The sequence below is a fragment of the Drosophila miranda genome (assembly GCF_003369915.1).
Source record: "Drosophila miranda strain MSH22 chromosome Y unlocalized genomic scaffold, D.miranda_PacBio2.1 Contig_Y2_pilon, whole genome shotgun sequence".
Lineage (NCBI taxonomy): Eukaryota > Metazoa > Arthropoda > Insecta > Diptera > Drosophilidae > Drosophila > Drosophila miranda.
In genome coordinates this window covers 10,750,566-10,778,234 of record NW_022881614.1, presented here as the reverse complement: position 1 = coordinate 10,778,234, position 27,669 = coordinate 10,750,566, and the positions used below count along the sequence as shown (strand labels likewise).

Below are 27,669 nucleotides of genomic sequence, written 5' to 3'. Positions count from 1 at the left end.
GGTGGAGCTTCCCAACTCTACGGTGGACCGCGTTGGCGGAGGGCGTTGGGGCGTTGGGTGGAGCTTCCCAACTCTACGGTGGCCCGCTTTGGGGCGATCGTCAGAAAATTCGCACCATCCTCTGCACCGTGGCTCGGGGATTGGTTTCTCGTCTGGGTGGATGGGGTCTTTCTTCCGAAAGGCCGGCGGATCGTGCTGATCTCCCAAGAACTTTTATTTGATTTTTACCTTTTATTAATTTTTTTTTTTTTTTGAGCTGGATAAGTACGTCCGTACTGTTCGGATACCACGAGGAGAGAGCGAGCTGCTTCTCCCGGAAATCAAGGCCTCATCCCCTCGTTCTTCCCTTTTTCTTTTCGATTTGTCAAAATGACAGTGGGAGGAGGAGGCCGATTAAAACGTCAGCCAAACAAAATAATATGGGCAGCCCACGGTGACGAAGCGCACCCAGTAGATGGCGTGTTAAAAGCTTAGCTTTCTTGGACCCAACAGAAGACTTAGCCTATTCGCGTAGCATAATTTTAGGGAAAATTAAGACGTCGATGCAAACAATTTTTTCTTACAACAAGCGCACTACACGCTATGCTATTTGTTTTTTAGGTTTTGCGCTCGAAAATGGGATCTTCTGCATGGGCTAAACTCAGGATCAGAAGACGCTGCTTCATTGAAAGTTTTGTAGGTATGAAAACTTTCAAAGTTACTACGTGGTTGCCCACTCCATTCTCGCAGCGTATGCCCTTGCTCTTGATTATTATCTCACTATTTGTCTGCGTTCCTGGGTCAACGCGTATTTCCACAGGCTCGTGGAGGCCGCGAACAGTGAACCTTCCGCCTAAAATGGCTTGCGATATAGTTATCAGCTTGTCACTATGGACATCAAGGCCATATCGGCGAAAGTAGTCGCTGCGTTCGACCACCAGGCGATAATTAACACGTTCTTGGGTATTCGGGTTTTGGATGGTGATAACATCGCCGTCCTTAGATCCAGGCGGTACCTTAACCAGCACCTCGACACCGGATGCTATGAAACCGCGGTTGCCACACGGCTCGCAGTCGCGTCGGTTGATGAATCCCTTTCCTTTACAGTGTTCACATGTCTTTTCGGCCGTAAAGGTCACCGTCCGCTTGGTCACCTTGCCTGCGCCATTGCAGCGTCGGCATGGCTCCTTCCCGACATCACGATGCGTCATCAACTGCGACTAGCCGCCGCATTTGCCACACTTCCGCAGGTAGCGTATGTCCACGCGCTTCTTGCACCCATTGGCGGCTTCTTCGAAGCTAAGACTCAATTCAAAGCTCTTGCCATTCAGCTGCTTCAGATTATTGATTTCTATACGGGAGGGGAGACTACTATTTAATCTAGGGGTTGCAAGGACACATTGACACGACAGCTCACCATCGTTTGCGTCTGTCTCCGCCTGAAGTTTCTTAGCCTCGTCCAGCTTTTGCCCCAAGATCGTCGGATTCACAGTTGCTTGCTCGATTGCTTGCTTGATCGTACTCCAGCCTTTTGTTTTCATCTGTCAGAATATGATAGGCATTGGAGATCTCCTGAAAGTGTTTTAGGGACCTCCCCGAGCCCATTTTTGTCGGGATGATAGCGCTTGGCTAGCATCAAGTAGGCGTTGCGTATTTCCTTGCTGGTAGCGTACTTGCCGACGCCTAGGACCTTGTAGTAAAAGTCCTTTGGCTTGCCGCCATCTTCGAGCTGACGTTGCGCTTGTTCAGTGGTAACGCCACTCTTACGTTCCGCTTCTTGTTTACGATCTGGATAGTAAAATGTCTTGGGTTGTTTAAATTGGTACGCGGCGTACCCTCTCTCAGCTTTCAGAGGACAGCGGCCTATGTATAGTCTGGCCAATGTGGTTCGTCTTAGCAGAAGCGCGCGGTTGCTCAAAAGAGAGTATAAAAGCTAGAGCAACCAAATTTGGTATCCACACTCCTAATATATCGGACCGAGACGAGTTTGTTTCAAAATTTCGCCACACCCCCTTCCGCCGCCGCAAAGGATGCAAATCTGTGGATATTCACAAATCTCAGAGACTATTAAGGCTAGAGTAACCAAATTTGGTATCCGCACTCCTATTAGATCTCACTATAAAACGTATATCTCAAAATTTCGCCCCACCCCTTTCCGCCCCACAAAGGACGAAAATCTGTTGCATCCACAATATTGAGGATACGAGAAAACTAAAAACGCAGAATCATAGATAATGATCATATATATCAGATTGCTGAATCTGGATCAGATCAGATCATTTTTATAGCCAAAAGGAACAAATCAATTTGCACTGGCTACGCAGCACCCGACGTCACGCTCAGACTGATTTTCTGTCTCTCTCGCACGCACTCCTTGTCGTGTCGTTTAATATTAGCGGCGTCTGCCGGAGGAGAGCCATACTGACTTAGTATCGGGTATAACTGTAGAGTTGCGGTCTCCGCAGCAACTCACAACGTTCCCCCTGGTTTTTTTTTGAATTTTATGATTTTCCCGCTAAAAATTAACAAATATTTCAATAAAATCAAAAAACTAAAATTTTGCTGTACTAATTATTTTAATCCAAAATAAGCTAAATGAACCTTTGAATAAGCTAGATTTCAAGCTATAAGCATTTCAAATATTTTTCGAGCTATTTGGTTTTAAAATAAGCCAAATCTAGCTTAAAATAAGCGAAAATGGCAACACCGCACCGTAGAGGTGTAAACAGTGTGACCGCGGATTTATCGATAAAATATACCGTCCGACCCTCAGAAATCACTAACCATACAGTATATAGATGTGCCAGTTCATACAACGAAAGCGTCACACACTGGCTAGCGCGTTCAGTTCCCCAGAGTGACGTCATCATGAGAGAGAGCGCAGAGAGAAAATCTTTGCATGTTTAGTACACACGCAATATGTTTCGACAAAAATATGTGATTGTATGCTTTTTCAGATTTTTTGAACTCTCTCAGGTCTGGTTCTGTTTTGTCACCAGCATGTTGTAGTGTATGGGTGCACATGCATTCTCACGTACTTTGCGTGTGTGTGTTTAGTATTGCTGGCCGCTAGAACTGAAATTTGAGTTTGGTTCTTGTTTTGGGTCTTTTGAGGGACTGACCTACTGCCACAAAATAAATGAAGAATGGGCAGGGGGTGGGAGTATGGTACACTAGGGCGCGGGAAATGAAATAAAAGCTGTTATTTGTTTGATTTATACCACAAAATATAAAATATTACAATAATATAATTACACATTTATTTCCTTATTTTAAACAGGTTTATTATAAATTATAAAAATTATGCAAACGCCGTCGGTTCTCGACTTTTTTGTTTATTATAACTAAAACAATGATGTATCTAAATATACAATATAAGAAAAAATATATAAATAAATTTGCATAAATATATGTATATATTTCTTTCTATAAATAGAGGATATGCCTTAAGAATGTTCATATATGTAACTACATATATGTATATACGTAAATACATACATACATACATATGTACTTAAAGTCGCCGCTCGAATTGGCTCCCGATTGAAGATCGGTACCCAGGGAACACCACGAGGAGGCCATTATATATTAAATGGGGTCAAAAATTAATCTGACCTTTGAGTCGACTTGATATGACTTAATTTCAAGACTTTTAAGTAATTAAGTCACATCCATGTTCCCCGCCAAAAATTAAATCTGTTAGATATATGTACATACAAATGTATGTATGTATGTACTAGAAACTCCAGCAGCGATGTGATGCAGTAGATACGCTCCAGTTTATCATATCTGGCTATGCAGCGGAGCACTGCGCCATGCGAGACGAGGTGGGCACACAACGAGTGCTTCAGGTAGTTGAGTACCAGCTGAGAGGACAAAAATCATAATGGTTTAAGTTAAGGTCAAATATCAAGGAGGTAACACTCACTGGATTGGCTGTGGAGCCAATCAGCGCCTGCTGCATGAGGCAATCGGCCAAATTGTACACATCTCCACTGACGCCTCGGGGCAGCACCTGAAAATCGGAGGCACAATATTTATTAAATTATAAAACATCTATCTATGCCTTTCCTGTCAAGGCTTCATAGGGATTCCGGCCGAATCTCCAAACCAATCAGTGCTATCCTAACTGTTGTAAAACTGACATCGTAAAAAAATCAAGTCAGCTTATTTCTGGTCTATTTATTCTGAATTTTGGCAAGAATATGTCCCGCTTAAGTCTCTTGAGCAACCGCGCGCTTCTGCTAAGACGAACCACATTGGCCAGACTATACATAGGCCGCTGTCCCCTGAAAGCTGAGAGAGGGTACGCCGCGTACCAATTTAAACAACCCAAGACATTTTACTATCCAGATCGTAAACAAGAAGCGGAACGTAAGAGTGGCGTTACCACTGAACAAGCGCAACGTCAGCTCGAAGATGGCGGCAAGCCAAAGGACTTTTACTACAAGGTCCTAGGCGTCGGCAAGTACGCTACCAGCAAGGAAATACGCAACGCCTACTTGATGCTAGCCAAGCGCTATCATCCCGACGAAATGGGCTCGGGGAGGTCCCTCCAATGCCTATCATATTCTGACAGATGAATACAAAGGCTGGAGTACGATCAACTGGGGGGTGTCAAGGACGAGAAGGCGTTCCTCGAGCAAGCAACTGTGAATCCGACGATCTTGGGGCAAAAGCTGGACGAGGCTAAGAAACTTCAGGCGGAGACAGACGCAAACGATGGTGAGCTGTCGTGTCAATGTGTCCTTGCAACCCCTAGATTAAATAGTAGTCTCCCCTCCCGTATAGAAATCAATAATCTGAAGCAGCTGAATGGCAAGAGCTTTGAATTGAGTCTTAGCTTCGAAGAAGCCGCCAATGGGTGCAAGAAGCGCGTGGACATACGCTACCTGCGGAAGTGTGGCAAGTGCGGCGGCAAGTCGCAGTTGATGACGCATCGTGATGTCGGGAAGGAGCCATGCCGACGCTGCAATGGCGCAGGCAAGGTGACCAAGCGGACGGTGACCTTTACGGCCGAAAAGACATGTGAACACTGTAAAGGAAAGGGATTCATCAACCGCCGCGACTGCGAGCCGTGTGGCAACCGCGGTTTCATAGCATCCGGTGTCGAGGTGCTGGTTAAGGTACCGCCTGGATCTAAGGACGGCGATGTTATCACCATCCAAAACTCGAATACCCAAGAACGTGTTAATTATCGCCAGGTGGTCGAACGCAGCGACTACTTTCGCCGATATGGCCTTGATGTCCATAGTGACAAGCTGATAACTATATCGCAAGCCATTTTAGGCGGCAGGTTCACTGTTCGCGGCCTCCACGAGCCTGTGGAAATACGCGTTGACCCAGGAACGCAGACAAATAGTGAGATAATAATCAAGAGCAAGGGCATACGCTGCGAGAATGGAGTGGGCAACCACGTAGTAACTTTGAAAGTTTACATACCTACAAAACTTTCAATGAAGCAGCAAGGGCATACGCTGCGAGAATGGAGTGGGCAACCACGTAGTAACTTTGAAAGTTTACATACCTACAAAACTTTCAATGAAGCAGCGTCTTCTGATCCTGAGTTTAGCCAAGGCAGAAGATCCCATTTTCGAGCGCAAAACCTAAAAAACAAATAGCATAGCGCTTCAAAACTAATCTTGTTAAATTTTCTGTTAAATTACTCTGTCAATTACTCTGTTAAATAATGTTTAAATTAAGTATGCATTTCAAACGACAAACTATTTCTTTTTTTTAGAGCACCGCCCCGTAGTAGTGCTGCCAGATTTTGAGAGTCCCCATAAGCTAGATTGAAGAAAAAAACGAGGGGGAACGTTGTGAGTTGCTGCGGAGACCGCAACTCTACAGTTATACCCGATACTAAGCCAGTATGGCTCTCCTCCGGCAGACGCCGCTAATATTAAACGACACGACAAGGAGTGCGTGCGAGAGAGACAGAAAATCAGTCTGAGCGTGACGTCGGGTGCTGCGTAGCCAGTGCAAATTGATTTGTTCCTTTTGGCTATAAAAATGATCTGATCTGATCCAGATTCAGCAATCTGATATATATGATCATTATCTATGATTCTGCGTTTTTAGTTTTCTCGACTGTGCAATATTGTGGCTGCAACAGATTTTCGTCCTTTGTGGGGGCGGAAGGGGGTGGGGCGAAATTTTGAGATATACGTTTTATAGTGAGATCTAACAGGAGTGCGGATACCAAATTTGGTTACTCTAGCCTTAATAGTCTCTGAGATTTGTGAATATCCCCAGATTTTCATCCTTTTCGGGGGCGGAAGGGGGTGTGCCGAAATTTTGAAACAAACTCGTCTCGGTCCGATATATAAGGAGTGTGGATACCCAATTTGGTTGCTCTAGCTTTTATAGTCTCTGAGATCTAGGCGCTAATGTTTTACTCTAAGCAAAGCCGGCTATGCTACGTGTGGGTTAGAGAGAGACAAGGCGAGAAAAAATGAAATTGTTTTCTTGATTCTGGCTATAATAATTATACGATCTGGTTCAGATTTTGCACTCTAGAAGATATAGTCATCTTCTACGATTCTGCGTTTTTAGTTTTCTCGTATCGTCGAAATTGTGGATGCCACAGATTTTCGCCCTTTGTGGGGGCGGAAGTGGGCGGGGCAAAGTTTTGAAATATTCTTGTAGCAGTGACATATCACAGAAATCTGGATCCAAAACATCGTTGCTCTCGCTCTTATAGTCTTATAGCACTAGGCGCTCAAGGGGACGGACAGACGGACAGACGGACGGACGGACAGACGGACAGACGGACAGACAGACATGGCTCAATCGACTCGGCTATTGATGCTGATCAAGAATATATATACTTTATGGGGTCGGAAACGATTCCTTTTTGACGTTACACACATCCACTTTTACCACAAATCTAATATACCCCAATACTCATTTTGAGCATCGGGTATAATAAGCTAGAACAAGCTAAAAATTAAAAACAAATAGTTTAAAAATAAGCTAAACATAAAAACACATCAAAATCATAGATACTTTAATTTTGACGATATACTTTTTTTTATTTATATTTAGTTTTTAAGTAATGACATGCATTTTTCCACTTCACAACAAATCGCAGTCTCGTGCTCCTCTGGTTTTTGAGGACTTTTTAATAAAAGGTATTTAGTTCATGATTGCATTGGACGCAATATGTTTTTTAGCGATAGCATGCTGCCGTAATTCGCACAACTTGGACCCAATTTTTGCTTTATAAAAGCATGGTGATGGTGATAACATCGCCGTCCTTAGATCCAGGCGGTACCTTAACCAGCACCTCGACACCGGATGCTATGAAACCGCGGTTGCCACACGGCTCGCAGTCGCGGCGGTTGATGAATCCCTTTCCTTTACAGTGTTCACATGTCTTTTCGGCCGTAAAGGTCACCGTCCGCTTGGTCACCTTGCCTGCGCCATTGCAGCGTCGGCATGGCTCCTTCCCGACATCACGATGCGTCATCAACTGCGACTTGCCGCCGCACTTGCCACACTTCCGCAGGTAGCGTATGTCCACGCGCTTCTTGCACCCATTGGCGGCTTCTTCGAAGCTAAGACTCAATTCAAAGCTCTTGCCATTCAGCTGCTTCAGATTATTGATTTCTATACGGGAGGGGAGACTACTATTTAATCTAGGGGTTGCAAGGACACATTGACACGACAGCTCACCATCGTTTGCGTCTGTCTCCGCCTGAAGTTTCTTAGCCTCGTCCAGCTTTTGCCCCAAGATAGTCGGATTCACAGTTGCTTGCTCGAGGAACGCCTTCTCGTCCTTGACACCCCCCAGTTGATCGTACTCCAGCCTTTTGTTTTCATCTGTCAGAATATGATAGGCATTGGAGATCTCCTGAAAGTGTTTCAGGGACCTCCCCGAGCCCATTTTGTCGGGATGATAGCGCTTGGCTAGCATCAAGTAGGCGTTGCGTATTTCCTTGCTGGTAGCGTACTTGCCGACGCCTAGGACCTTGTAGTAAAAGTCCTTTGGCTTGCCGCCATATTCGAGCTGACGTTGCGCTTGTTCAGTGGTAACGCCACTCTTACGTTCCGCTTCTTGTTTACTATCTGGATAGTAAAATGTCTTGGGCTGTTTAAATTGGTACGCGGCGTACCCTCTCTCAGCTTTCAGGGGACAGCGGCCCGTATAGTCTGGCCAATGTGGTTCGTCTTAGCAGAAGCGCGCGGTTGCTCAAGAGACTTAAGCGGGACATATTCTTGCCAAAATTCAGAATAAATAGACCAGAAATAAGCTGACTTGATTTTTTTACGATGTCAGTTTTACAATAGTTAGGATAGCACTGATTGGTTTGGAGATTCGGCCGGAATCCCTATGAAGCCTTGACAGGAAAGGCATAGATAGATGTTTTATAATTTAATAAATATTGTGCCTCCGATTTTCAGGTACTGCCCCGAGGCGTCAGTGGAGATGTGTACAATTTGGCCGATTGCCTCATGCAGCAGGCCCTGCACTGAGTGTTACCTCCTTGATATTTCACCTTAACTTAAACCATTATGATTTTTGTCCTCTCAGCTGGTACTCAACACCTGAAGCACTCGTTGTGTGCCCACCTCGTCTCGCATGCCGCAGTGCTCCGCTGCATAGCCAGATATGATAAACTGGAGCGTATCTACTGCATCACATCGCTGCTGGAGTTTCTAGTACATACATACATACATATGTATGTACATATATCTAACAGATTTAATTTTTGGCGGGGAACATGGATGTGACTTAATTACTTAAAAGTCTTGAAATTAAGTCATATCAAGTCTACTCAAAGGTCAGATTAATTTTTGACCCCATTTAATATATAATGGCCTCCTCGTGGTGTTCCCTGGGTACCGATCTTCAATCGGGAGCCAATTCGAGCGGCGACTTTAAGTACATATGTATGTATTTACGTATATACATATATGTAGTTACATATATGAACATTCTTAAGGCATATCCTCTATTTATAGAAAGAAATATATACATATATTTATGCAAATTTATTTATATATTTTTTCTTATATTGTATATTTAGATACATCATTGTTTTAGTTATAATAAACAAAAAAGTCGAGAACCGACGGCGTTTGCATAATTTTTATAATTTATAATAAACCTGTTTAAAATAAGGAAATAAATGTGTAATTATATTATTGTAATATTTTATATTTTGTGGTATAAATCAAACAAATAACAGCTCTTATTTCATTTCCCGCGCCCTAGTGTACCATACCCCCACCCCCTGCCCATTCTTCATTTATTTTGTGGCAGTAGGTCAGTCCATCAAAAGACCCAAAACAAGAACCAAACTCAAATTTCAGTTCTAGCGGCCAGCAATACTAAACACACACACGCAAAGTACGTGAGAATGCATGTGCACCCATACACTAAAACATGCTGGTGGCAAAACAGAACCAGACCTGAGAGAGTTCAAAAAATCTGAATAAGCATACAATCACATATTTTTGTCGAAACATATTGCGTGTGTACTAACACATGCAAAGATGTTCTCTCTGCGCTCTCTCTCTCATGATGACGTCACTCTGGGGTACTGAACGCGCTAGCCAATGTGTGACGCTTTCGTTGTATGAACTGGCACATCTATATACTGTATGGTTAGTGATTTCTGAGGGTCGGACGGTATATTTTATCGATAAATCCGCGGTCACACTGTTTACACCTCTACGGTGCGGTGTTGCCATTTTCGCTTATTTTAAGCTAGATTTGGCTTAATTTAAAACCAAATAGCTCGAAAAATATTTGAAATGCTTATAGCTTGAAATCTAGCTTATTCAAAGGTTCATTTAGCTTATTTTGGCTTAAAATAATTAGTACAGCAAAATTTCTGTTTTTTGATTTTATTGAAATATTTGTTAATTTTTAGCGGGAAAATCATAAAATTCAATAAAAAACAAGAAATAGTTCTTATTTTGGTATATCATCCAATTTGGTGTATAAATTTATAGTAATCTTTCGTTGATAAATTTTAGTCATACCACAGTATTGCACATGTTTGCACATTTACATAAGAGAAAATGCCGAAAGTGTCTTATAATCAATATTTCCACATTTCTGGTTAAATTTTGATGAATTTATGGAGTGTTTACGCAACGTGCCAACTGACCCCTCAAAATCGTACAGCTGCTTTTATAAAGCAAAAATTGGGTCCAAGTTGTGCGAATTACGGCAGCATGCTGTCGCTAAAAACATATTGCGTCCAATGCAAGCATGAACTAACAAAATACCTTTTATTAAAAAGTCCTCAAAAACCAGAGGAGCACGAGACTGCGATTTGTTGTAAAGTGGAAAAATGCAAGTCATTACTTAAAAAATAAATATAATTAAAAAAAAGTATATCGTCAAAACTAAAGTATCTATGATTTTGATGTGTTTTTATGGTTAGCTTATTTTTAAACTATTTGTTTTTAATTATACCCGATACTCAAAATGAGTATTGGGGTATATTAGATTTGTGGTAAAAGTGGATGTGTGTAACGTCCAGAAGGAATCGTTTCCGACCCCATAAAGTATATATATTCTTGATCAGCATCAATAGCCGAGTCGATTGAGCCAGGTCTGTCTCTCCGTCTGTCCGTCTGTCCGTCTGTCCGTCCGTCCGTCTGTCCGTCAGTCCGTCTGTCCGTCCCCTTCAGCGCCTAGTGCTCAAAGTCTATAAGAGCTAGAGCAACGATGTTTTGTATCCAGACTTCTGTGATATGTCACTGCTACAAAAATATTTCAAAACTTCGCCCCGCCCACTTCCGCCCCCACAAAGGACGAAAATCTGTGGCATCCACATTTTTAAAGATAAAACCAAAAACGCAGAATCGTAGAGGATGACTATATGTTTTAGAATGTAAGATCTCAACCAGATCGTATAATTATTATAGCCAGAATCAAGAAAACAATTTCATTCTTACTCGCTCTGTCTCTCTCTAACACACAGGTTTCATGGTCGGTTTTGCCAATTGCAAAATATGAGTTCAAAGATCTCAGAACCTATAAGAGCCAGAGCAACCAAATTTGGTATCCACACTCCTGTGATATCGGACCTTGATCGTTTCGTGTCCAAATTTCGCCACACCCCCTTCCGCCCCCGCAAAGGACGAAAATCTGGGGCATTCACAAATCTCAAAGACTATTAAGGCTAGAGTAACCAAATTTGGTATCCGCACTTCTGTTAGATCTCACTATAAAACGTATATCTCAGAATTTTGCCCCACCCCTTTCCGCCCCCACAAAATACGAAAATCTGTTGCATCCACAATATTGCACATTCGAGAAGACTAAAAACGCAGAATCATAGATAACGACCATATCTATCAGATTGCTGAATCTGGACCAGATCAGATAATTTTTATAGCCAATAGGAACAAATCAATTTGCACTGGCTACGCAGCGCCCGACGTCACGCTCAGACTGATTTTCTGTCTCTCTCGCACGCACTCTTTGTCGTGTCGTTTAATATTAGCGGCGTCTGCCGGAGGAGAGCCATACTGACTTAGTATCGGGTATAACTGTAGAGTTGCGGTGTCCGCAGCAACTCACAACGTTCCCCCTCGTTTTTAGCTTGTTCTAGCTTATTTTTTTCTTCAATCTAGCTTATGGGGACTCTCAAAATCTGGCAGCACTACTACGGTGCGGTGCTCTAAAAAAAAAGAAAACAACTGAAAAGTAACAATATTTAGTTACTTAAAAATTTAAAATAAAGAAGTAACTGCATCACGGAAGGAGAGTGGAGTTTGAGCGAGGGACATGAAGGAGAACAACAAAATCCTTCAGCTCATCTATGTGGCGTGGCGAGAACGCTGGTCGGACTCTCAATGGGGCATCAACATAAAGAAGGCAAGCAACAATCAAATAGTTTGTCGTTTGAAATGCATACTTAATTTAAACATTATTTAACAGAGTAATTTAACAGAAAATTTAACAAGATTAGTTTTGAAGCGCTATGCTATTTGATTTTTAGGTTTTGCACTCGAAAATGGGATCTTCTGCCTGGGCTAAACTCAGGATCAGAAGACGCTGCTTCATTGAAAGTTTTGTAGGTATGAAAACTTTCAAAGTTACTACGTGGTTGCCCACTCCATTCTCGCAGCGTATGCCCTTGCTCTTGATTATTATCTCACTATTTGTCTGCGTTCCTGGGTCAACGCGTATTTCCACAGGCTCGTGGAGGCCGCGAACAGTGAACCTGCCGCCTAAAATGGCTTGCGATATAGTTATCAGCTTGTCGCTATGGACATCAAGGCCATATCGGCGAAAGTAGTCGCTGCGTTCGACCACCAGGCGATAATTAACACGTTCTTGGGTATTCGGGTTTTGGATGGTGATAACATCGCCGTCCTTAGATCCAGGCGGTACCTTAACCAGCACCTCGACACCGGATGCCATGAAACCGCGGTTGCCACACGGCTCGCAGTCGCGGCGGTTGATGAATCCCTTTCCTTTACAGTGTTCACATGTCTTTTCGGCCGTAAAGGTCACCGTCCGCTTGGTCACCTTGCCTGCGCCATTGCAGCGTCGGCATGGCTCCTTCCCGACATCACGATGCGTCATCAACTGCGACTTGCCGCCGCACTTGCCACACTTCCGCAGGTAGCGTATGTCCACGCGCTTCTTGCACCCATTGGCGGCTTCTTCGAAGCTAAGACTCAATTCAAAGCTCTTGCCATTCAGCTGCTTCAGATTATTGATTTCTATACGGGAGGGGAGACTACTATTTAATCTAGGGGTTGCAAGGACACATTGACACGACAGCTCACCATCGTTTGCGTCTGTCTCCGCCTGAAGTTTCTTAGCCTCGTCCAGCTTTTGCCCCAAGATCGTCGGATTCACAGTTGCTTGCTCGAGGAACGTCTTCTCGTCCTTGACACCTCCCAGTTGATCGTACTCCAGCCTTTTGTTTTCATCTGTCAGAATATGATAGGCATTGGAGGGACCTCCCCGAGCCCATTTTGTCGGGATGATAGCGCTTGGCTAGCATCAAGTAGGCGTTGCGTATTTCCTTGCTGGTAGCGTACTTGCCGACGCCTAGGACCTTGTAGTAAAAGTCCTTTGGCTTGCCGCCATCTTCGAGCTGACGTTGCGCTTGTTCAGTGGTAACGCCACTCTTACGTTCCGCTTCTTGTTTACGATCTGGATAGTAAAATGTCTTGGGTTGTTTAAATTGGTACGCGGCGTACCCTCTCTCAGCTTTCAGGGGACAGCGGCCTATGTATAGTCTGGCCAATGTGGTTCGTCTTAGCAGAAGCGCGCGGTTGCTCAAGAGACTTAAGCGGGACATATTCTTGCCAAAATTCAGAATAAATAGACCAGAAATAAGCTGACTTGATTTTTTTACGATGTCAGTTTTACAATAGTTAGGATAGCACTGATTGGTTTGGAGATTCGGCCGGAATCCCTATGAAGCCTTGACAGGAAAGGCATAGATAGATGTTTTATAACTTAATAAATATTGTGCCTCCGATTTTCAGGTGCTGCCCCGAGGCGTCAGTGGAGATGTGTACAATTTGGCCGATTGCCTCATGCAGCAGGCGCTGATTGGCTCCACAGCCAATCCAGTGAGTGTTACCTCCTTGATATTTGACCTTAACTTAAACCATTATGATTTTTGTCCTCTCAGCTGGTACTCAACTACCTGAAGCACTCGTTGTGTGCCCACCTCGTCTCGCATGCCGTAGTGCTCCGCTGCATAGCCAGATATGATAAACTGGAGCGTATCTACTGCATCACATCGCTGCTGGAGTTTCTAGTACATACATACATACATATGTATGTACATATATCTAACAGATTTAATTTTAGGCGGGGAAAATGGATGTGACCTAATTACTTAAAAGTCTTGAAATTAAGTCATATCAAGTCGACTCAAAGGTCAGATTAATTTTTGACCCCATTTAATATATAATGGCCTCCTCGTGGGGTTCTTTGGGTACCGATCTTCAATCGGGAGCCAATTTGAGCGGCGACTTTAAGTACATATGTATGTATTTACGTATATACATATATGTAGTTACATATATGAACATTCTTAAGGCATATTCTCTGTTTATAGAAATAAATCTATATATTGTTCGGAGCAGAACCCAGCCGATTAGCTGCTTGCCAAATAGCACCTAATTCTTGGCCCTCAGCCGCTTATTTTGTTTGTTACTTATGTCTATGTCACTCATTTGTTTGTTAAAGCTCTGCGCTTGCTTGCCCTGCTAAACGCTCTCTGCCAGCTCGCTCTTCGCTATCTCCGCTTTGCGTCTGCCTACCGACGTCGGCCGAGCGAAGCTGCGCTTAGCGATCGGAGCGGCAATGTAAAGGGCAGGCAAGCCACACTTGCAATTTGGATGTCACGCATTAAAGAACATATCGTAATTTTATTTCTGCGCCGAGTTTTATTTAATTCGAAATAATTAGTCGGCCGATTGGGGATAAAAAACATTATCTCCACATAAAATTTGGTGACCCCGACGTGATCGAAGAGTTGCAGTGTCAATTAATAATCATTCGCGATCGACATTCGTTAGCCCTAGCAAATTTTCGGCGGTTAAGCACAATTCGGTGCTAAAACACACTTACATACACCTACATACACGCATTGCTGGCTATTAATTTCTCTGTCGCGACAATTCGGTCAGTGCAGTGCGGTAGGCAGTGCAGCGAACTCACTAATACACACAAGCGGAGTACAAAGCGGAATCGGACAGCTCGCACAGCCGCACAGCTAAAGGCATTAGCTGTAATCCCTTTGCTTTCGGTTCCCACGTTTATACGTATACAGGGTGTCTTTTTCGGTCGTGCTGAGTGACTCTTTTAAAACCTCAACATGGCAGCACCTGAGCCTACCAATGTCGCGAACGCAGCAATGCCGAGTGATGTAGATTTCTACAAGCACAAGGCCGAGTCCATCGCGCGCCAACTAAAGGCCATGGATCGCTTTCTTACCAAGGAAGAGCTTGCCGAGTTAGATGAGGCAGAACTTCAAGCTCGCTTAGAGCAAATCGAGCGAATGAATGCGGATTTCGATGCCGCTCAAACGAGCCTTGAAAGGCTGGATTTCCTGCAGTTAGCCCATGATGCCCGGCTAGACTTTTCGAATGTTTATGTCAAGGTTAGGTCCAGGCTGTCGCGGGAGTTGATGGCTGCTCGCACGGTAAATGTTGCCAATTCAACGGCTCGGCATACTCTCGAGGGGAATTCGTCGTTGTTCGCCTATAATAGTACAGGCCGTTCTCGAATGCCCGAGTTGCAGCTTCCGCGATTCAGTGGGAGCTACATGGATTGGCCAGAATTCCACGCGATGTTTTCGACAATGGTGCACAAAGACCATCGTATACCAATCATCGAAAAATTCCAATATCTTCGTGGATGTCTAGATGGTGCTGCGCTGGATACGATTCGTTCCTTGGAACTTTCTGAGGAGAATTACGACAAGGCGTTGAATTTACTAATGTTGCGATTCGATAATAAACTGTTACATTTTCAGGCACACGTCAAGGCTATTTTCGGGCTGCAAGGGGTGGAGAAGGGCTCGGCTATCGGCTTGCGCGCGCTCAGCGATAAAATCAATTCGCACTTGCGTGCACTTCAGACCTTGGCGACCCCGCAGGAGATTTCCGATGGGTTGCTGATCTTCATCATAGGCACGAAATTGGACCACAAGACCAAGGAGAAATGGGAAGAGAACTTGCCGACGTCAGGATTGCCTCGGTGGTCAAGCATGGCCTCATTCTTGGAAGCAAGATGTCGGATGCTGGAAAATTTGGGATCGGCTATGGTAACAATTCCTAGCCAGCAGGTGGGAGAAAGTAAACCTAGCACCCTAATCACCTCCATTAACGATCATAATAGCTCAACATGCAAGTATTGCAAATCCTCCGATCACTACATATCCCGATGCCAGGCATTTATAGATCTCCCTGTTTTTTCTCGATACAAGGAGGTGAAGAAGCGCCATTTATGTCTAAACTGCCTCAACAAAGGCCATTCATTACAACGCTGCAAGTCAGGGGCATGTAGAAATTGCCAAGCCAAGCATCACACACTGCTCCACATGCAGTCGGGCGCTGACGCTGAGTTGCCGTCGCCGAGCACGGAATCGACCCAGCATGATCCTGCAAGTGCCCTAGTAGCAAGCAAATATATTAGCCCTCCCCCTCGAGTCAAAAATCTCTGCCTAGCCAAAACGTGCTGCTAGCTACTGCAATCGTATATGTCAGGGGCCGTTTTGGATCGCTTATTCCATGTCGTGCCATTTTAGATTCCGCTTCTCAGGTTAACTTTATAACATCGAGACTCGCCAATCAGCTGCAGTTAGATCCTCACCCGTCTCACGTTAAAATCGCCGGTATTGGAGAGTCAATTCTACCATCCAGCAAGGCTGTGGACATCGTCCTGCAATCTCAAGACGAAAGCTATCGCGGTTTCCTCTCTGCAATTATCACTGCCTCAATCACAGGAATGCAGCCTAACTTCGGCCTAGACGCAAAGGATTGGCCAATGCCAAATAACCTAAAACTAGCTGATCCTAATTTCGCCAAGCCCCAGCGTGTCGATCTGTTGATAGGTGCTGGTTTGTTTTTCGAATTAATGTGCGTTGGACAGATTCGACTGTCAGACCAATTGCCAACATTGCAGAAGACGAAACTTGGCTGGATAGTGTCAGGAAGTATTAAAAACTCTGAGAAAGCCCGTGCGGCGCTAGCAGCCGTTGAAGATCCCCCTGTCATCTCCGCTTGCGAGACTAATTTGTGCGATATTGTAAGGCGGTTTTGGGAAGTCGATGGAGATTATTCGCCCTCATCAATTTCGGAGGAAGATGTTCATTGCGAACAGCATTTCGTCACAAACTGCATTCGCCTAGAGTCCGGAGCTTACTCCGTGCGTTTGCCAACCAAATTCAGTCTAGAGGAATTAGGAGAATCGTATCAGCAGGCGCTACGTAGATTTCTCAATTTGGAGAGGAAGCTAGCAAAAAATGCACAGCTTAAGGCAAAATATATGGAGTTTCTTCAGGAGTATCGTGATTTAGGACACATGTCGCCAGCTTCGCGGCAGTCAGACCTCCCGCAGTACTTCTTGCCTCACCATTGCGTCCACAAGCAGGATAGTACAACCACCAAATTACGCGTAGTGTTCGATGGATCTGCCAAAACAGCGTCTGGAGTATCACTGAATGATGCGCTTATGGCTGGACCCACCATCCAACCTAAAATTCTGATAACTCTGCTTCGTTTCCGCTTTTTTAAAGTCGCCTTGTGTGGCGATATCTGCAAAATGTACCGCTGTGTACGCGTTTCCCATCCCGATACGCACGTGCAGTGCATCCTATGGCGCAATGACCCGAAGGAGGAGATTCAGGTGTTCAAGTTGGAGACTGTTACTTACGGAACCAAACCTGCCGCTTTCTTAGCAATTCGTGCTATGCATCAATTGGCAAATGATGAAGAGTTGCGTTTTCCGCTTGGCGCTGATGTTGTTCGAAGAGATTTCTATGTCGATGATCTCATATCTGGAGGGGACAGCATTGATTCTGTCATCAAAATTCGTCAGCAGGTAAAGGAGCTACTTTCGAAAGGATGTTTTCCCATACGTAAATGGTGTTCCAATGAACCCGCTGCTTTGGAAGGCGTATCGGAGGCGGATCGCGAAAAGTTCCTTACCTTTCATGACGGGACTGAAGTAACCAAGGCGCTTGGTCTAGTTTGGGATCCCACCACGGACAATCTTCTGTTTAGCTTCGCTCACGTCGGAACCGCTGCAGGCCCAATATCGAAGCGTTCGGTCCTGTCTACACTAGCTAGGTTCTACGATCCTCTAGGGCTCATCTCTCCCATCATCACAAAAGCTAAAATATTTATGCAGTCGCTATGGAACGAAAGCCTAAAATTGAATTGGGACGAAAGCCTGCCCCAGGATCTACATACGACTTGGATTGAGCTGACTTCGCAGTTGTCGATGGTTAAAAACTTTAAGTTTCCACGTTACGTGCTTCGGCAGCAAGCCAGATTAGAAATGCACGCGTTTTGTGATGCGAGCCAAGCAGCATATGGCGCCTGTGTATACATGCGTTCGGAAGCTCTTGGCATTGTGCAAAGTCATCTCTTATGCTCTAAATCCAGAGTCGCGCCCTTGAAAAGTATGACTATCCCCAAGCTTGAGCTGTCCGCTGCCCTCGTATTAGCCGAACTAGTGTCCACCATAGTTAAGGGATTATCAGCTCCATGCCAAATACATTGCTGGTCGGATTCGTCCATAGCCCTTGCCTGGATTCGAGAATCACCATTGAATTTTAATATATTTGTTTCTAATCGAGTTCAGCGGATTCAGGAGCTCACCGCTGGAATGACTTGGCATCACGTGCCCACAAAGTTGAATCCTGCCGACATCATATCACGTGGAGCCACGCCCGCTGAACTAATGGATAGCAGCCTTTGGATCTCTGGACCACCATTCTTGCGTCTTGAGAGCTCAGAGTGGCCTGCAGGCTTGCAATTGCCGACCGATGTACCAGAACGTCGTCATGCAGCATTGGTTGTTTCAAACGAAAGGGATGTATCGTACGATTGCAAATTTCAAAACTCATTCGGATCCATGCAGCGCGTCTTTGCTTACATATATCGATTCTACATTCTCAAGGACAAAGGCATAGCGCGGTCGAAGGGTCAACTTACCGTAATCGACATCAAAAATGGTACGCATTTGCTCATAAGGGCAATACAGCAGCAACAATTTTCGGAAGAGATAAGGGCCCTCGCCAGCAAACAGGCCCTACCCCCAAAAAGCACGATGGCCTCACTGAATCCATTTCTGGATAGCTTTGGATTGCTGCGTGTTGGAGGCCGCCTCCAAAATGCCGAATTGGACTACGACGCGAAGCACCCGATCCTGCTTCCTAAGGGACATCCTGTCACTGTCTCTATTATTATCTTCTTTCACGAAAGGTTTCTCCACGCAGGAGCTCAAGGATTGCTCGGACTGCTTCGGCAAAAATTCTGGCCTATTGGCGGACGCAAATATGTTGCGGGAATCATTCGCAAATGTGTTAGATGCTTTCGTTTGAAGCCAGTGCTGAGGGAACATATCATGGGAAACTTGCCTGCGGATCGCGTAAGGACTAATCCAGCATTCCACACAACGGGCGTTGATTTTTGCGGACCCTTTTATCACAAGTCGGAAGTCAGAAGCAGGCCTCCTATCAAATGTTACATCGCTGTCTTCGTATGCTTTAGCACCAAAGCAACTCATTTGGAAGTCGTTCGGGATCTATCTACAGAATCCTTTCTGGCAGCATTAAGGCGTTTTATAAGTCTACGTCCCAAACCTCGAATCATCTGGTCAGACAACGCTACAAATTTTGTAGGAGCAAAAAAATGAGCTTTTGGAGCTTCGGCAAATGTTCCTCAGCGATCCTCATACGTCGGCTGTGTCACATCTCTGCGTTTCTAGTGGAATCGACTGGAAATTCATCCCCCCTCGCTCACCTCATTTTGGGGGTTTGTGGGAGGCGGCTGTTAAAGCAGCTAAATATCATTTTCATCGCATCGTCGGGACCTACATTTTTACTCTTGATGAAATTCAGACCTTGGCTTGTGAAATCTCTGCTTTGTTAAATTCCCGTCCGCTTTATGCAATTACAGAAAGTCCCGATGATCTAGATGTGCTCACGCCAAACCACTTTCTCAATGGAGCCCCGAAAGCTGCATTCGACGAGCCAGATGTGGCGCATCTCCGGGTCAACCTACTTAGTCGATGGCAGCGGCTGGGTCAAATGAAGCAGGCGTTTTGGAGAAAATGGAGCACGGCGTATCTTTCGATTCTTCAGGAGCGGAGCAAGTGGCGGTCATCGTCTCCAAACATCAAGCTAGGAGCGCTCGTCATGATCAAGGAGGAAACGCTGCCACCATTAAGGTGGCCGCTTGGCCGCATTGAGAGCGTCATCCCAGGAAAAGATGGAACCATCAGAGTAGCCGTCATCCGCACTCAAAAAGGCCTTTTCAAGAGGGCCGTTGGAAAAATAGCGGTTCTGCCCCTTCAGGATGGATCTGTTGAAAGCCTTTGCCTTCCAACGGGGGGTGAATGTTCGGAGCAGAACCCAGCCGATTAGCTGCTTGCCAAATAGCACCTAATTCTTGGCCCTCAGCCGCTTATTTTGTTTGTGACTTATGTCTATGTCACTCATTTGTTTGTTAAAGCTCTGCGCTTGCTTGCCCTGCTAAACGCTCTCTGCCAGCTCGCTCTTCGCTATCTCCGCTTTGCGTCTGCCTACCGACGTCGGCCGAGCGAAGCTGCGCTTAGCGATCGGAGCGGCAATGTAAAGGGCAGGCAAGCCCCACTTGCAATTTGGATGTCACGCATTAAAGAACATATCGTAATTTTATTTCTGCGCCGAGTTTTATTTAATTCGAAATAATTAGTCGGCCGATTGGGGATAAAAAACATTATCTCCACATATATATTTATGCAAATTTAATTAAGTATATATGTATATATTTTTTCTTATATTGTATATTTATATACATCATTGTTTTAGTTATAATAAACAAAAAAGTCGAGAACCGACGGCGTTTGCATAATTTTTATAATTTATAATAAACCTGTTTAAAATAAGGAAATAAATGTGTAATTATATTATTGTAATATTTTATATTTTGTGGTATAAATCAAACAAATAACAGCTTTTATTTCATTTCCCGCGCCCTAGTGTACCATACCCCCACCCCCTGCCCATTCTTCATTTATTTTGTGGCAGTAGGTCAGTCCATCAACAGACCCAAAACAAGAACCAAACTCAAATTTCAGTTCTAGCGGCCAGCAATACTAAACACACACACGCAAAGTACGTGAGAATGCAAGTGCACCCAGACCTGAGAGAGTTTAAAAAATCTGAAAAACCATACAATAAACATGCAAAGATTTTCTCTCTGCGCTCTCTCTCTCATGATGACGTCACTCTGGGGTACTGAACGCGCTAGCCAGTGTGTGACGCTTTCGTTGTATGAACTGGCACATCTATATACTGTATGGTTAGTGATTTCTGAGGGTCGGACGGTATATTTTATCGATAAATCCGCGGTCACACTGTTTACACATCTACGGTGCGGTCCTGCCATTTTCGCTTATTTTAAGCTAGATTTGGCTTATTTTAAAACCAAATAGCTCGAAAAATATTTGAAATGCTTATAGCTTGAAATCTAGCTTATTCAAAGGTTCATTTAGCTTATTTTGGCTTAAAATAATTAGTACAGCAAAATTTCTGTTTTTTGATTTTATTGAAATATTTGTTAATTTTTAGCGGGAAAATCATAATATTCAATAAAAAACAAGAAATAGTTCTTATTTTGGTATATCATCCAATTTTGTGTATAAATGTATAGTAATCTTTCGTTGATAAATTTTAGTCATACCACAGTATTGCACATGTTTGCACATTTACATAAGAGAAAATGCCGAAAGTGTCTTATAATCAATATTTCCACAATTTCTGGTTAAATTTTGATGAATTTGTGGAGTGTCTACGCAACGTGCCAGCTGACCCCACAAAATCGTACAGCTGCTTTTATAAAGCAAAAATTGGGTCCAAGTTGTGCGAATTACGGCAGCATGCTGTCGCTAAAAAACATATTGCGTCCAATGCAAGCATGAACTAACAAAATACCTTTTATTAAAAAGTCCTCAAAAACCAGAGGAGCACGAGACTGCGATTTGTTGTAAAGTGGAAAAATGCATGTCATTACTTAAAAAATAAATATAATTAAAAACTAGGGGGAACGTTGTGAGTTGCTGCGGACACCGCAACTCTACGGTTATACCCGATACTAAGTCAGTATGGCTCTCCTCCGGCAGACGCCGCTAATATTAAACGACACGACAAAGAGTGCGTGCGAGAGAGACAGAAAATCAGTCTGAGCGTGACGTCGGGCGCTGCGTAGCCACTGCAAATTGATTTCTTCCTATTGGCTATAAAAATGATCTGATCTGATCCAGATTCAGCAATCTGATAGATATTGTCATTATCTATGATTCTGCATTTTTAGTTTTCTCGAATGTGCAATATTGTGGATGCAACAGATTTTCGTCCTTTGTGTGGGCGGAAGGGGGTGGGGCGAAATTTTGAGATACACGTTTTATAGTTAGATCTAACAGGAGTGCCGATACCAAATTTGGTTACTCTAGCCTTAATAGTCTCTGAGATTTTTGAATATCCCCAGATTTTCGTCCTTTGCGGGGGCGGAAGGGGGTGTGGCGAAATTTTGAAACAAACTCGTCTCGGTCCGATATATTAGGAGTGTGGATACCAAATTTGGTTGCTCTAGCTTTTGTAGTCTCTGAGATCTAGGCGCTAATGTTTTACTCTAAGCAAAGCCGGCTATGCTACGTGTGTGTTAGAGAGAGACAGGGCGAGAAAAAATTAAATTGTTTTCTTGATGCTGGCTTTAATAATAATACGATCCAATTCAGATTCCGCAGTCTTAAAGATATGGTCATTCTCTACAACTCTACGTTTTTGGTTTTCTCATATCTTTAAAATTGTGGATGCCACAGATTTTCGTCCTTTGTGTGGGCAGAAGTGGGCGGGGCGAAGTTTTGAAATATTTTTGTAGCAGTGACATATCACAGAAGTCTGGATCCAAAACATCGTTGCTCTAGCTCTTATAGTCTTTGAGCACTAGGCGCTGAAGGGGACGGACAGACGGACGGACGGACAGACAGGCAGGGCTCAATCGACTCGGCTATTGATGCTGATCAAGAATATATATACTTTATGGGGTCGGAAACGATTCCTTCTGGACGTTACACACATCCACTTTTACCACAAATCTAATATACCCCAATACTCATTTTGAGTATCGGGTATAAAAAGTATATCGTCAAAATTAAAGTATCTATGATTTTGATGTGTTTTTATGGTTAGCTTATTTTTAAACTATTTGTTTTTAATTTTTAGCTTGTTCTAGCTTATTTTTTTCTTCAATCTAGCTTATGGGGGGACTCTCAAAATCTGGCAGCACTACTACGGTGCGGTGCTCTAAAAAAAAGAAAACAACTGAAAAGTAACAAAATTTAGTTACTTAAAAATTTAAAATAAAGAAGTAACTGCATCACGGAAGGAGAGTGGAGTTTGAGCGAGGGATATGAAGGAGAACAACAAAATCCTTCAGCTCATCTATTTGGCGTGGCGAGAACGCTGGTCGGACTCTCAATGGGGCATCAACATAAAGAAGGCAAGCAACAATCAAATAGTTTGTCGTTTGAAATGCATACTTAATTTAAACATTATTTAACAGAGTAATTGACAGAGTAATTTAACAGAAAATTTAACAAGATTAGTTTTGAAGCGCTATGCTATTTGTTTTTTAGGTTTTGCGCTCGAAAATGGGATCTTCTGCCTGGGCTAAACTCAGGATCAGAAGACGCTGCTTCATTGAAAGTTTTGTAGGTATGAAAACTTTCAAAGTTACTACGTGGTTGCCCACTCCATTCTCGCAGCGTATGCCCTTGCTCTTGATTATTATCTCACTATTTGTCTGCGTTCCTGGGTCAACGCGTATTTCCACAGGCTCGTGGAGGCCGCGAACAGTGAACCTTCCGCCTAAAATGGCTTGCGATATAGTTATCAGCTTGTCACTATGGACATCAAGGCCATATCGGCGAAAGTAGTCGCTGCGTTCGACCACCAGGCGATAATTAACACGTTCTTGGGTATTCGGGTTTTGGATGGTGATAACATCGCCGTCCTTAGATCCAGGCGGTACCTTAACCAGCACCTCGACACCGGATGCTATGAAACCGCGGTTGCCACACGGCTCGCAGTCGCGGCGGTTGATGAATCCCTTTCCTTTACAGTGTTCACATGTCTTTTCGGCCGTAAAGGTCACCGTCCGCTTGGTCACCTTGCCTGCGCCATTGCAGCGTCGGCATGGCTCCTTCCCGACATCACGATGCGTCATCAACTGCGACTTGCCGCCGCACTTGCCACACTTCCGCAGGTAGCGTATGTCCACGCGCTTCTTGCACCCATTGGCGGCTTCTTCGAAGCTAAGACTCAATTCAAAGCTCTTGCCATTCAGCTGCTTCAGATTATTGATTTCTATACGGGAGGGGAGACTACTATTTAATCTAGGGGTTGCAAGGACACATTGACACGACAGCTCACCATCGTTTGCGTCTGTCTCCGCCTGAAGTTTCTTAGCCTCGTCCAGCTTTTGCCCCAAGATCGTCGGATTCACAGTTGCTTGCTCGAGGAACGCCTTCTCGTCCTTGACACCCCCCAGTTGATCGTACTCCAGCCTTTTGTTTTCATCTGTCAGAATATGATAGGCATTGGAGATCTCCTGAAAGTGTTTTAGGGACCTCCCCGAGCCCATTTTGTCGGGATGATAGCGCTTGGCTAGCATCAAGTAGGCGTTGCGTATTTCCTTGCTGGTAGCGTACTTGCCGACGCCTAGGACCTTGTAGTAAAAGTCCTTTGGCTTGCCGCCATCTTCGAGCTGACGTTGCGCTTGTTCAGTGGTAACGCCACTCTTACGTTCCGCTTCTTGTTTACGATCTGGATAGTAAAATGTCTTGGGTTGTTTAAATTGGTACGCGGCGTACCCTCTCTCAGCTTTCAGAGGACAGCGGCCTATGTATAGTCTGGCCAATGTGGTTCGTCTTAGCAGAAGCGCGCGGTTGCTCAAAAGACTTAAGCGGGACATATTCTTGCCAAAATTCAGAATAAATAGACCAGAAATAAGCTGACTTGATTTTTTTACGATGTCAGTTTTACAATAGTTAGGATAGCACTGATTGGTTTGGAGATTCGGCCGGAAGCCCTATGAAGCCTTGACAGGAAAGGCATAGATAGATGTTTTATAATTTAATAAATATTGTGCCTCCGATTTTCAGGTGCTGCCCCGAGGCGTCAGTGGAGATGTGTACAATTTGGCCGATTGCCTCATGCAGCAGGCGCTGATTGGCTCCACAGCCAATCCAGTGAGTGTTACCTCCTTGATATTTGACCTTAACTTAAACCATTATGAATTTTGTCCTCTCAGCTGGTACTCAACTACCTGAAGCACTCGTTGTGTGCCCACCTCGTCTCGCATGCCGCAGTGCTCCGCTGCATAGCCAGATATGATAAACTGGAGCGTATCTACTGCATCACATCGCTGCTGGAGTTTCTAGTACATACATACATACATATGTATGTACATATATCTAACAGATTTAATTTTAGGCGGGGAACATGGATGTGACTTAATTACTTAAAAGTCTTGAAATTAAGTCATATCAAGTCGACTCAAAGGTCAGATTAATTTTTCACCCCATTTAATATATAATGGCCTCCTCGTGGTGTTCCCTGGGTACCGATCTTCAATCGGGAGCCAATTTGAGCGGCGACTTTAAGTACATATGTATGTATTTACGTATATACATATATGTAGTTACATATATGAACATTCTTAAGGCATATCCTCTATTTATAGAAAGAAATATATATATGTATTTATGCAAATTTATTTAAGTATATATATATTTTTTCTTATATTGTATATTTAGATACATCATTGTTTTAGTAATAATAAAAAAAAAAGTCGAGAACCGACGGCGTTTGCATAATTTTTATAATTTATAATAAACCTGTTTAAAATAAGGAAATAAATGTGTAATTATATTATTATAATATTTTATATTTTGTGGTATAAATCAAACAAATAACAGCTTGTATTTCATTTCCCGCGCCCTAGTGTACCATACCCCCATTATTCATTAATTTTGCGGCGGTAGGTCAGTCCATCAAAAGACCCAAAACAAGAACCAAACTCAAATTTCAGTTCTAGCGGCCAGCAATACTAAACACACACACGCAAAGTACGTGAGAATGCATGTGCACCCATACACTAAAACATGCTGGTGGCAAAACAGAACCAGACCTGAGAGAGTTCAAAAAATCTGAATAAGCATACAATCACATATTTTTGTCGAAACATATTGCGTGTGTACTAACACATGCAAAGATGTTCTCTCTGCGCTCTCTCTCTCATGATGACGTCACTCTGGGGTACTGAACGCGCTAGCCAATGTGTGACGCTTTCGTTGTATGAACTGGCACATCTATATACTGTATGGTTAGTGATTTCTGAGGGTCGGACGGTATATTTTATCGATAAATCCGCGCTCACACTGTTTACACCTCTACGGTGCGGTGTTGCCATTTTCGCTTATTTTAAGCTAGATTTGGCTTATTTTAAAACCAAATAGCTCGAAAAATATTTGAAATGCTTATAGCTTGAAATCTAGCTTATTCAAAGGTTCATTTAGCTTATTTTGGCTTAAAATAATTAGTACAGCAAAATTTCTGTTTTTTGATTTTATTGAAATATTTGTTAATTTTTAGCGGGAAAATCATAAAATTCAATAAAAAACAAGAAATAGTTCTTATTTTGGTATATCATCCAATTTTGTGTATAAATGTATAGTAATCTTTCGTTGATAAATTTTAGTCATACCACAGTATTGCACATGTTTGCACATTTACATAAGAGAAAATGCCGAAAGTGTCTTATAATCAATATTTCCACAATTTCTGGTTAAATTTTGATTAATTTATGGAGTGTCTACGCAACGTGCCAGCTGACCCCACAAAATCGTACAGCTGCTTTTATAAAGCAAAAATTGGGTCCAAGTTGTGCGAATTACGGCAGCATGCTGTCGCTAAAAAACATATTGCGTCCAATGCAAGCATGAACTAACAAAATACCTTTTATTAAAAAGTCCTCAAAAACCAGAGGAGCACGAGACTGCGATTTGTTGTAAAGTGGAAAAATGCATGTCATTACTTAAAAAATAAATATAATTAAAAAAAAGTATATCGTCAAAATTAAAGTATTGTAAACTTTTAATAGCACGGTTTTATTATATGTTCTTCTTTCTTGATCGGCGTATTCGAATGAATGTGTGTTGGCATATCGATACTTGTCGAGGACAAGTATCGATATATCGAGTACATTGGTATTTCTTATAATACTATCGATGAGTAAATCTTAAACTAATATTCAAATCTTGTAAACTAATATTCATATCTTACATTCGGGCAACCTGACTACAGATCGCCCACGATCTACACACTAAGACATACAGTTGGTTAAACATTTCGTATTCGGTATTGTCTTACTTAACATACTATTTCATCGATTAACAACATGAGACCATGGTTTTATCCTTACACTCTACCCAGGGTTTAAGCCTTGCTGGTTCTAATATACTTCGGAATGGCATTTGCGTCAACTGACAGTCCTCAATGTCGACAACCTCATAACGATCATTATCCAATACTCTATTGATCCTGTACGGTCCTCGATACTTTGGTGAGAACAACCGTATGTTCTCACTTGCTATTTCTCTTATAGTTTCCAACTCTCTAAGTTCTGACGCTAACTTCTCCTCTAGGTATTCGGTTAATTCATCTACAACGGGTCCTTTCTGGGGTATTCCAAATAACAATGTGCTAGGTGTCTTTTTCGTACTGCTGTTAACGGAGTTATTAATGGCGTGCTCTACCTTGCCCATCAACCTATACCAATCGGCTTGCTCAAGGGGCTCTGACAGTTTTCCTAACATAGGAGTAAGAACACGATTCACCCGCTCCACTAGGCCATTCGCCTGCGGTGCACCTGTAGCTACCTTAATGTGCTCTATCCCTCTCTCCTGCAGAAAAC

The 27,669-nt window shown here is 43.4% G+C and overlaps 8 protein-coding genes and 1 pseudogene across 8 annotated transcripts; 4 read left to right on the top strand and 5 right to left on the bottom strand.

The window, feature by feature from the left end:
- Positions 1 to 584: 584 nt before the first annotated feature.
- LOC117193137 (protein tumorous imaginal discs, mitochondrial-like) lies at positions 585 to 1,483 on the bottom strand. The gene is made up of 2 exons (XM_033397867.1): positions 1,397 to 1,483; positions 585 to 1,330 (listed from the first exon to the last, which is right to left on the bottom strand). Exon 2 carries the CDS (start codon positions 1,188 to 1,190, stop codon positions 597 to 599), a length of 594 nt encoding a protein of 197 aa, XP_033253758.1. The 5' UTR covers positions 1,191 to 1,330; positions 1,397 to 1,483; the 3' UTR covers positions 585 to 596.
- A 1,902-nt stretch (positions 1,484 to 3,385) lies between these two features.
- LOC117193141 (mediator of RNA polymerase II transcription subunit 24-like) lies at positions 3,386 to 4,018 on the bottom strand. The gene is made up of 2 exons (XM_033397871.1): positions 3,908 to 4,018; positions 3,386 to 3,845 (listed from the first exon to the last, which is right to left on the bottom strand). The coding sequence occupies exons 1-2, from the start codon at positions 3,941 to 3,943 to the stop codon at positions 3,645 to 3,647; spliced, it is 237 nt and encodes a 78-aa protein (XP_033253762.1). The 5' UTR covers positions 3,944 to 4,018; the 3' UTR covers positions 3,386 to 3,644.
- A 141-nt stretch (positions 4,019 to 4,159) lies between these two features.
- Positions 4,160 to 4,696, top strand: LOC117193139 (protein tumorous imaginal discs, mitochondrial-like). The gene has a single exon (XM_033397869.1). It carries the CDS (start codon positions 4,185 to 4,187, stop codon positions 4,560 to 4,562), a length of 378 nt encoding a protein of 125 aa, XP_033253760.1. The 5' UTR covers positions 4,160 to 4,184; the 3' UTR covers positions 4,563 to 4,696.
- Positions 4,697 to 4,701: 5 nt separating this feature from the next.
- On the top strand, positions 4,702 to 5,702 carry LOC117193019 (protein tumorous imaginal discs, mitochondrial-like). The gene is made up of 2 exons (XM_033397736.1): positions 4,702 to 4,716; positions 4,791 to 5,702. Exons 1-2 carry the CDS (start codon positions 4,702 to 4,704, stop codon positions 5,598 to 5,600), a joined length of 825 nt encoding a protein of 274 aa, XP_033253627.1. The 3' UTR covers positions 5,601 to 5,702.
- A 1,282-nt stretch (positions 5,703 to 6,984) lies between these two features.
- Positions 6,985 to 8,152, bottom strand: LOC117193140 (chaperone protein DnaJ-like; the record flags this gene model as incomplete). Its single annotated transcript, XM_033397870.1, has 2 exons — positions 6,985 to 7,590; positions 7,657 to 8,152. Coding segments are annotated over 2 exons (885 nt in total), but the record flags the coding sequence as incomplete, so codon positions are not given.
- A 3,422-nt stretch (positions 8,153 to 11,574) lies between these two features.
- Positions 11,575 to 14,091, top strand: LOC117193138 (mediator of RNA polymerase II transcription subunit 24-like). The gene is made up of 3 exons (XM_033397868.1): positions 11,575 to 11,821; positions 13,453 to 13,539; positions 13,602 to 14,091. The coding sequence occupies exons 1-3, from the start codon at positions 11,732 to 11,734 to the stop codon at positions 13,800 to 13,802; spliced, it is 378 nt and encodes a 125-aa protein (XP_033253759.1). The 5' UTR covers positions 11,575 to 11,731; the 3' UTR covers positions 13,803 to 14,091.
- On the bottom strand, positions 11,927 to 13,372 carry LOC117193136 (annotated as a pseudogene).
- Positions 14,092 to 22,963: 8,872 nt separating the features above from the next.
- On the top strand, positions 22,964 to 25,457 carry LOC117193661 (mediator of RNA polymerase II transcription subunit 24-like). Its single transcript, XM_033398400.1, has 3 exons — positions 22,964 to 23,193; positions 24,857 to 24,943; positions 25,006 to 25,457. The coding sequence occupies exons 1-3, from the start codon at positions 23,104 to 23,106 to the stop codon at positions 25,204 to 25,206; spliced, it is 378 nt and encodes a 125-aa protein (XP_033254291.1). The 5' UTR covers positions 22,964 to 23,103; the 3' UTR covers positions 25,207 to 25,457.
- LOC117193660 (chaperone protein DnaJ-like) lies at positions 23,225 to 24,742 on the bottom strand. The gene is made up of 2 exons (XM_033398399.1): positions 24,126 to 24,742; positions 23,225 to 24,059 (listed from the first exon to the last, which is right to left on the bottom strand). Exons 1-2 carry the CDS (start codon positions 24,664 to 24,666, stop codon positions 23,326 to 23,328), a joined length of 1,275 nt encoding a protein of 424 aa, XP_033254290.1. The 5' UTR covers positions 24,667 to 24,742; the 3' UTR covers positions 23,225 to 23,325.
- Positions 25,458 to 27,669: the final 2,212 nt, after the last annotated feature.